Source organism: Simochromis diagramma, unplaced genomic scaffold, assembly GCF_900408965.1.
Source record: "Simochromis diagramma unplaced genomic scaffold, fSimDia1.1 OVJJ01000487.1, whole genome shotgun sequence".
In the NCBI taxonomy this organism is placed as follows: Eukaryota; Metazoa; Chordata; class Actinopteri; order Cichliformes; family Cichlidae; genus Simochromis; species Simochromis diagramma.
Window position 1 is genome coordinate 6,947,546 of NW_024387305.1, and position 10,186 is coordinate 6,957,731.

The 10,186-nt window shown below is 37.7% G+C and overlaps 1 protein-coding gene across 1 annotated transcript; it reads right to left on the bottom strand.

Annotated features, from left to right (window-relative positions):
* Positions 1–5,579: 5,579 nt before the first annotated feature.
* On the bottom strand, positions 5,580–9,507 carry LOC120716964 (C-type lectin domain family 4 member M-like). The gene is made up of 7 exons (XM_040004720.1): positions 9,400–9,507; positions 9,100–9,219; positions 8,371–8,469; positions 7,473–8,267; positions 7,244–7,386; positions 6,375–6,484; positions 5,580–6,270 (listed from the first exon to the last, which is right to left on the bottom strand). The coding sequence occupies exons 2-7, from the start codon at positions 9,185–9,187 to the stop codon at positions 6,132–6,134; spliced, it is 1,374 nt and encodes a 457-aa protein (XP_039860654.1). The 5' UTR covers positions 9,188–9,219; positions 9,400–9,507; the 3' UTR covers positions 5,580–6,131.
* Between the last annotated feature and the right edge of the window lie 679 nt (positions 9,508–10,186).

Here is a 10,186-nt window from a genome sequence, read left to right on the forward strand (position 1 = left end):
GCCTGACTTTGCTCCTGGGCTGAGGCTATAGGAGAGGGTTGCTGGGAACTGAAGGGAATAGCCCATCTTGGGGTTGTTATGACTGGTGTCCATCACATAAACCTGAGCTCATGTTCCATGTATAAAATGCTTCACAATCCACTTTGATCCATATTGTTTCTAGCTAGTGATGGGCAAAGCAAGGCACTGAAATATTCGAGGCATTTGTGTGTGTGAATTGTATCAAGGTTTCGAAACAATCTGAAGCCCATCTCCACAGTGACACTTGCCGGCTAGGTCTTGATATCGTCAGATCTTGATAAGGCTGTGTTAACAGTGATGCAGTCATGTCCTGCACAGTTCCAAACAAAACTACTTATTACACCAGACTGTCAATAATGATGTTAAAAACATGATTTGGAGAAATCTTCGCACAAAAAAAGGTGAGAAAAATATTGACCGTTAACGCTAGAAGCTTTAGGTTTTAATTCTAATTAATTAATTTAAATATATATATTTAATGAAAAAGATTAAATGTGTGTCCCTTTTCTTATAAAAAGGGTGACATTTATTATATTTTCACATGCCAATTCTGACCAATCATAACAGTCCATGTCACGTTCACCAGTACATTTTTAAATCATCCTCTGCTGAGCGACCTTTGAATCATGACGAAACTTTCATTAACTTTACACTGCTGTGGATGCTGTATCTTGTAACACTGGCATGAACCTGCAAGCCTCCTGTTTACGAGATTTTCGCACCATAGGTGTCAGGATGAATAAAACAGGAAGGGAAAAAAGTTATTTGACATGATACTTGTTCGCCTGTAATTCATGGATATGTTTCTCTGACATTTCTTTTTACAGTATAAATTTATTCTTTATGGCAAAACCTAATGTGAGTAACAGGTTATAGTGAGAATGACGTCATATAACAGTTTTTTGTTGAAAGCAGAAAAAACTAGAGACCAGAAGGAGTCAGAGCTAAAAACTCCTCCCGTTATATTTTCTCATTGAATGCAGAGAGGAGCTTTTTATTGAGATATTTTAATCTACAGCACAGCATGCTGCTCTCTCTCTCTCCTGATATGAGTGAATGAAGCTCACCCACCAATCTCTGTTTCTTTCATCTATGTGACAGTCATTCAGTCATTCGAATACTATATTTACATATTATTTATATATCTATATATGATATTCATTTAATTACACTTTTGATTTCAGCGTTTAAATAATTGGATAGTAATAATATAATATCTTATAATATATTATTATATATAATAATTGGATATTATTCTTCATAATCCACAGTGAAAATAATAATGAGAGCGAGGGCATTCTTTTCTTTTGCACATGCATATGTAATGAATAGATATAGTAGTATCGAAAACATTCATTCAGTAGTTACCCATCGAAATCACTCTCGCTGATAAAAAAAAAAAAAAGTGAATCATTGCACCTGGCAATAACTAGAAGAGCAGGTACGCCACCTGCTGAAACTGCAGGAGTCACAACAAAACCTTGTTTAATCATGGTCACGTGACCTGGGTGTTTTGAACAGCGCTGTAGAGCAGCGTTTCGAAACATCGAAACTTCGTTGTTCGAAACGGAAGCTCGACACAGTGCCGTAACGTCTGTTTCGAGCTCCCATCCCTAGTTCTAGCCACCTTATTAATTGCGCCTTGGGGATAAATAAAGTCTCTCTGATTCTGATTCTGATTTGGTGTATGTGCTAGTTAGCGATAACTGTATACTGTATACTGTATACAATAACTGTTATTGTCCTGCTGCAAAACCCAAGTGCACTTTAGCTTGTGGTCATGAACAAATGGCCGGACATTGGTTCCCTTTACCATAGCAAGTTTTCCAAGTCCTGAGGCAGCAAAACAGCCCCAGAGCTGGGCTGGAGCGATAGGCAGGGTACACCCTGGGCAGGTCACCTGTGTGTCACAGGGCTAACACATAGACACAGACAACCATTCACACCTGCATTCACACCTATGGCCAATTTAGAGTTTCCAGTTAACCTATCCCCACTAACTGCATGTCTTTGGACAGTGGAAGGAAGCTGGAGCACCCAGAGAGAACCCACACAAACACAGGGGGAACATGCAAAGTCCACAGAGACAGAAAGATCCGCGGCCTGATGGTGGAATTAAACTTGCTGTGAGGCAATAGTGCTAACCAAGTGCTTTGCGCCTTTTTTATTTAATTAATGTAAATGGTAAAATGGTAAATGGCCTGTATTTGTATAGCGCTTTTCTTTAATGTACGCATATTTAAACATCAATTTTATTATCTGAGACCACTAATGAATATACTTGTGTTATGCAATATGTGTGAAGCACTTAATCACAATTAATAGTACACTCTTAACAATTTTAGTGAAAAGTTTCATTTCTCAAAACTTGTATATGAATTTATGAATGTCTCATTCTCTGTTGTCCCATTTTGTCCCCTATTTAATAACAGCACTGCAGATGTAAGGACTCTGTTTTTTGTAGAACCTGATAACGTATGCTATCCCATCATGACTGAGATCACCAGAAGCTTGTGTGATGGCAGCTATGTTATTCCTTAGTTGTGTGAAACATTCTGCTTGTCCTCCAATCATGTCCTTTTAAAAGGGTAGGAAACACTGGGACTAAATTAAATCATGACCATCCACTAACGGTGAACTTATAATCAGTCCCACACATGTTCATATGCATAAGACTGATAATAACTGATAAAGACTATTCACAGGGGTGTTGACATTCAAAACAGGTGGTCTGGGGTTCGAGCTATTATTCCAGCTCTTAAATGGTAAACGGCCTGTATTTGTATAGCGCTTTACTTGGTCCCTAAGGACCCCAAAGCACTTTACACATTCAGTCATCCAGGCATTCACACACACACTGGTGATGGCAAGCTACATTGTATCCACAGCCACCCTGGGGCGCACTGACAGAGGCGAGGCTGACGGACACTGGCGCCACCGGGCCCTCTGACCACCACCAACGGGTGAAGTGTCTTGCCCAGGGACACAACGACCGAGACTGTCGGAGCCGGGGCTCGAACCGGCAACCTTCAACAAGATGAACTGCCAACTCTTGAGCCACGATCGCCCTATCGCTCTTATTCCCTATTAAAAACCTTACATTTTGTTTGAATTTTCCTGCCTCCTGCATTATGGGTCCATTAATGCACACTCCACAGAGCTATATTGTGACTGATGTTGCTTTTAGCTCAGTAAGCAAAGCCTGATGTGTTGCCCTTCTGAATGTGTGGTCACTTTTGGTCAGTCTGACTGTGCTTTATGTGCACCCTAATTCAGTTTCCACAGATCGTTTAGAGGTCCATGTGCAGCCTTGTTAGCAACCTTTAGCATAGCCATGACTTGACACTGTGAAAGAGCCTCTTGTCTTTGTATAGCATTTTGAGTTTGACACTTTAACTCAGTGTCAGTGTTTCCCACTGTCCCAGTGTTTCATAGTAATCAGTGTTCTGGAAACTTGAAGGGAAGATGTATTTGTAATAGCTGGCTGCAAGTTTTTTTATTTGGACAAGCTTCAAATATTATGATCAAATCTACCTGAGTGTCACCTGAGTTTTACTAAAGGAACAGAAGTCAAGTAAATCAAACCTATAGTTTGCTGGATGTGAAACACTGCATATCTCCTTTATTCTACATTTGAAAATGTGTCTAAATCCTCAAACTGTTTGATTATTTCCAGGTTTATATACAAACATGACAGGTACTTACACTTAAAAGATATTGCAATGAGGCTTTCCGGGTGTATTACAGAGGTTATAACCCAGAATACCAATGATATTATGTGTTTGATATTATAAACAAGTGCAGTAAATGAATGTGAGGTGGAGACTTTGTATTGGAGCTCTGGGAGGGTTGGTGTCAGTCTACACAGAGCTGCTCCCACACAGCAGCATGGCCAAACTAAGAACTCACCACCTACTTGTACGAGTAGGTGGAGAAGTAGAGATAGACAGACAGATGGATGAAACAGACACACATAGAGAGACTGTGTGTGTGTCTCTCACACTTTCACTGTGCATAACAGAAAATCCTAATGGGGTCCTTCAAACCCATGTTGGACAAGCATCCGGACCAACATGGGATATGTCAAGAGAACACTTTTTAGGAAAATAACAACCAAAGAAGTCATGCACATGTCACAATTTTATATAAATTTACATTGTTAAAATTATAACTACACTCTGCAATTTTTTGGTATTTTAACAAATGTCTATAGCATGACATGTATAGATAGATATGCTGTTACACAGACAGCCTGCCTGTCAACCCCAGAATAATTGTCAGAAATTTAGTCACAGAACAGATGGAGCTCAACTGTTGAGGAGCACAGCCACATGTAGGGTGTAAAAACACCTGTGAATAAATGCCAACTAACAAGATAGTGGGAAAAGCAACAGTTATGTTGGTGAGGCTGTGTAAGTGTGAGTTTAAGTGTGATTGTTGGGGTTTTCTCCAGGATATTGTTGGGTATTTACCTTGCAGTGTAATGTCCTTTGAGGCAACTGTTGTTGTGATTTGGCCTAAATTGAACTGAACATTTACAGAGACTGTAACTGAACTCAGCTGTAAAACTAGCAGATTCAAAATACACCAAATCAAAGCATCAGGTTGAGAATTTATTTGGTCAAACTTTAAAATGCTCCTTTGAGAGTTCCAGAAAACTAGGTGTGTAACACTCTGTGACAAGTAAACTGATCCTGATAAAGATAAGACGAAGAGAACGGATAGGTGGATAAACCATTAAATCACTTTTAAAAAGTAGTTAAAGAGTAAAGATAAGCTATATCTACACTATATAGAAGACTGAGAGCAAACTCCTGCCTGGAGTAGCCTGGAGAGAAATGAGTAGGATCTCTTGTGTGGGACTGCAAGGCCAAATGGTAGAAGAAATTCAGGCAGAAATGTAACAGACCCATCCTCTTGTAACAACATTTTATTTCTTAGTGATGTAGAAGCGTATCCTCTGATGGGCTCAAAGAACAAAAATTTTGTGGAGCACATGTATTAGCATTCACTAGTGCCAGAAAGGACTGTTGACATGGAAAAAAAAGAGGGAGAAGGTACTTGAACCAACATGGGCTAATATGGTTGCAAAATTCTACTAAAAGTTTTGAGAATGAAAAATATAAAGCAGACAAAGCTGACGGGAATGTGTTGGCTGTACCTCCCTCTAGTGGACTGTTATTGTTAAACACTGAAATAGTCTGAGCTGTCACACCACTGCTTCCCTTTTTTCCCTACTTTAACACATTCATTCCTGAAACTGACTGTTATCCTACCCTAATGTTTATAGCTGTGATTCTGTCAATTCCACTACATTGGTGAAACAGGAAACCACTGTGAGCACAGAGGTTTCAGCACATGTCACCCTTGACTATACTCTTGCTTAAACACAGTGTAACATATGAAACAGGCAGTTGTATGTAAAAACACATGTCAAAAACTACAAGGTCATAACAAGTCTTTGAATATAATTTCTGTAAAAAGTAGTGCAGGCTGTGTTATTTAATTTGCTTGGATTAATATCTAAATGAAAGAGCAAGATAAAAAATTTTATTTCCTTTATTTTATTGTAATAATGAGAGTGAAGAACTGAATGGTGGTTAATTAATATATCCATAATTACACAGCATTTAATTTGGTACCATTTTCCTAGTTATAAAAAAATCACTGATAAGCAAGTACAGCATAATTAAGTGATAATAACATAACTGATTATAACAGTACAAGGCTTTGTAAAGGCTTTCGTTAATCATTGTACTAAATGGTCATGATAGTAAATTAATTTCATGCAAACTGGCATATGGGTAAGTTACATGTGTCAAATTAATTGTACCTTCAAAAATATCTGTTGGCAAGTGACAGATACTGTGTCACCATCAGAGTCAGGAATAAGATGATAAACAGTATACGCAGATATTTTTGGAGTTACTTTTGGGTCACTCATTCAACAAGCTACATCAATCTGTATTTGCTCCAGCAAATAACATTTGGATAAATTGGTGAGTTGTAAAACATACTATTATAATCCTTAATGTGTTTCTATGCTTACATTACATGATGTTCATTGGTAACAGACAGTATCACCTAACGCATTCCAAAGTTCTGGAAAACTACATCTCACAGATCCAGTTTTGTTCAATATTACAGTTCTCATCATTCCAATCACCGACGCCTGATGCGCGGTGCCAAAACTCCACACAGTCTTGGTTTCTCCCATCATAGCTGTTGGGCTGGCCTTTACCCCAAAACCTACAAGAGATGGGGAAATATCAAAGTCAGAATAAAAATGTCCTTGGATAAGCAGAACTTTACAAAAAAAACAAAAAACAAAAGATATATATTAAATTTCCTACGTTAAGGTCACTGGAGTTCCATCCACCCATTTCCACTGCCCCTCTACTCCTTCATCAGTCAGTCCAATCCAGACTTCTTTGTCACTGCTATACAAGCCATTGATGAAGGTCTATTAAGAACGAGACATGCAAGTTACAGCAAATGTTTGTCATACAAAAGGATCAATTTAATTCAATTTTATTTATACAGCACCAAATCAAAACAAACAAGGCGCTTTATATTGTAAGGTATACCCTACAATAATACATACAGAGAAAAACCAAACAATCATATGACCCCCTATGATCCAGCACCCCGGCCTACACCTATTGCAGCATAGGGAGGATTCAGGGTCACCTGGTCCAGCCCTAACTATATGCTTTAGCAAAAAGGAAAGTTTTAAGGCTAATCTTAAAAGTAGAGATAGTGTCTGTCCCCTGAATCAAAACTGGAAGCTGGTTTCATAAATGGGAAGATTGCAGATCAGACAGCACCAATCAGTAGTTTTATACGAAGAATGGATAATAACATCTTCAAAGTTAGTGACCTGTTGGTAATACATAGGAGAGAAAAAACTAATAAGCATTGGTGATGAAAGAGTGAGCTAGTAGACTTTGAATATTGTTATAATATCTGTATTAGCAAAGCTTTCTGTTTTTTAAGGTAACATTTTTATGAGTATGTCATTTATGTCATTACGATTATGTTATTGTGTTAGTTTTATGAAAAAAAAATGACTTAATAAAAAAACTTTCAGGAGCTGAAATTCATAGCATTCGTTGTCAGTTGATGTACTGGTGAAAATGGGGAGGAAAAAAATGAGTTCAACTTTAAGAAAAGAAAATGACCTCAAATACTATATATGGAGAGAAGACAAATGTAAACAAACCATTTCTTCTTTGCTTTTTATTATTGCCAGGTCTGCTCCTCTGTTCTGGCAGTCAGTTCTGCTCCTTTCCCACGTTTTTTTGCTAACTGATGTGAAGTAGCAGCTGTACTCAAACTTCTTCCAGCCAGTGGGGCATTTCTTCTCTGTAATTTACAATTTTTGTTGATCAATAACCAAACACTGGGGCAAAAGTAAAGAGATGTTTGATAGCTGTTTTCTTTTTGCTTACCTTGCATTGTTGCATTCAGTCTGTTAATTTCCTCCAACAGCTTTACTCTCTCAGCAGTCAGGTTTTCATTAATCACCTTCAGCAGGTCTCTTTCTGATGTTACATTCTGAAAATTGCTTTGAAGAGCGTTTTTTTCCTTAACCAATGAGTCATAATTAGCCCGCAGGTGATTTTCTGCTTCTTTGATTACATTGTAGGTAGACTGAAGATGCTCAAGTTGTACAGTCAGATTTTGGTGACCTTTTGCTAACTTGTCCTTCTCAGTTGTAGAGAAGTTGTAGTTATCTTGCAGATTTTCCACTGTCTTAATCAAGTCGTTGTAACGATTCAGCAGCTGCTCTCTTGATCCGGTTACATTGTTGAATTTGTTCTGTAAGTTGTTCCTCTCTTTGGTCACAGAGTTAAAACTGGTCTGCAAGTCATTTCTTTGCTTGAGGACTGAATCATATTGTTTTTGTAGCAAGTCTTTGCCTGTAGTCAAGGCATCATTGTTCAACTGCAGCTGGTTTTTAAGAGTTTCTAGCTTTTCAAAATTTTGGTTCAAAGCGGCGTTACTGTCCTTTAACTGGGCTTGGCTTTGTGTAAGCTGCTGTTTTTCCTCCATCAGTAAATTGTAATTGGTCTGCAACCGTTCTCTGCTTGTAGATAAGGAGTTGTAATTTTCCTGTAAGCGATCATAGCGTATCATCATATCCTGTTTCTCTTTTTGCACAGCTTTTATGTTTTGCTGCAGGTCCTGATTCTGCATAGTCATGGCTTTTGAGCTATTCTGATAGTCTCGTTCCACATTTTGATCTGTTGGAGAGGAGTCATGACAGAGGTGAGGACAATCAATTTATTTCACCTTGATATAAGGAAATGTTAATACTTAACAGACAGAACAAAAAGGTAGACTCACAGTGGATGCTTTGACCTATGACACCAGCCAAAAGGAGTAAACACAGCAACCCCAGGCACACTGTGGCAAGCTTGAAAGGACTGCTTCTTACTATATAAACTGAATGACGGATGGCAAAGGAGAAGGAGAAACTATAAGTTGGTGAAGCATGTTAAGGAAGTTGTGGTTTTAGAGGGTGGTATTGCAAAATTACACTTTAAAAAACATTCATCTTGCATAAAAATGGTTAATTCCTCTTTCAAAATGTACCTAATTCAAATATTTTTAATAAAGCAACTTCAACCATATGTGCTTTATACAATGACTGTTAATGGAATAAATAATATTATGTTCGCTGCAGCCTCAAAAGTGTTCTGTTTGACTTTAAATACAATATATTCACATGAATGCTGTTATTTTGATAAAAGGACATATTTAAGTTAAATATTCATCTAGGTGCATTTTGGTTCCACCAGTTCCTTGTGCAAATAATAAAGAGATGAGACTGCATGGTGATGTTGTGCAGGTACTAGCCAAATGGTTGATTTTTCTATAAAACTACTGCTTAGCACTATCGTTACCAAAAAAGCACACCTTCAGCTACAGGAAGGTTACCATTTCCCAATTGCTCCATGTAGATTAAAATTTTCCATCGGAGCCAAGCATAAAAGTTGAGAGCAGAGCAATGTTATGTATTTGTGATTTCCTTTAAAAAAAAAAGACAGGAAATTTAAAATCAAGGTTCAATACCTGCAGAGTGAAATTTGCTGCCTTCTTCAAAAAACTGCTTGTAGGCAATTTTAGTGCCATGTGTGGATGCATGGTACTCGACACTCATCCTTGCATCTGCCTTAAAAGCTGGAGTCCAATCTGTGAAATCAAAAATGTTTTATGTGAAATAGTTTTCACTATAATAAATCCCCTCCCTTTCAAACTATTTACACTGAGGTGTTGATTGCTTTTAAAATAATATAAGGTTAATGATAGATAATCAAATATATATATGCCTAAACTTTAATGAATGCAAAATATAATTGAAATAATCCTTACCTCCCCTTGCAGATCAAACAAAATCAATGGACGAGCTGGAAATAGAATGATGAGCTTTTTCAGTTTGAAGAGTTTAAAATCTAATCTACTTCCTTTTTTTTTGCTTATAGGGCAAACTTTGGGGGTATTTTAGGAGGTGGAGCAAGAGCATACCTCTTTCCTGAGTGAGTCAGCTAGAAATGATGGGAAATCAAAAGATAATCTAAACATATGTGATGAATTTTAACAGTGCATTGCACAGAACACAAGGCAATTATGATAAACTTAATATTATAGTGTTTCTGATTTACCCACCAATAAACTCTCCAAATATTTTCCACCATAGAAAAGTTTTGATCCTGGCTGTCTGAGTAGGAATTTCGCAACATGAACCGCCTGCTCTTATGAATAGATATGCGGAACCGTAGATTTCACAAAAACTTAAAAATGCTGAGATTGAAGTTTCAATGTGAAGATATTATGCAAAAAGTCTAAGTCAGATATGTTGTTCAAGTTTTATAATAAGATCTCTTTGTAGAAAAAAAAATAAGTAGGCTAAATACGTGCCAACTTCTACATTGTCGATTCATTCTCTTAACCACTTTTCTATGTGGGGTTGTGGGGCCACTGGAGGTGATCCCACAAGTTGCAGGTTGAGAGACGAGGTCCAAAATGTGTGTATTTTGACATATGAAAGGAAGGCAGATAGAACACATACAGTGGGGCAAAAAAGTATTTAGTCAGCCACCGATTGTGCAAGTTCCCCCACTTAAAATGATGACAGAGGTCAGTAATTTGCACCGAGAGG

Excerpts from the sequence above, each read along its gene's own strand:
- LOC120716964 (XM_040004720.1), bottom strand. The coding sequence starts at position 9,187 with ATGAGTGTCGAGTACCATGCATCCACACATGGCACTAAAATTGCCTAC. Across the intron at positions 8,268-8,370 it reads CATAGGTCAAAGCATCCACT|ATCAAAATGTGGAACGAGAC; the intron begins GTGAGTCTACCT and ends CCTCTCCAACAG. Across the intron at positions 7,387-7,472 it reads ACTGAATGCAACAATGCAAG|AGAAGAAATGCCCCACTGGC; the intron begins GTAAGCAAAAAG and ends TGTAAATTACAG.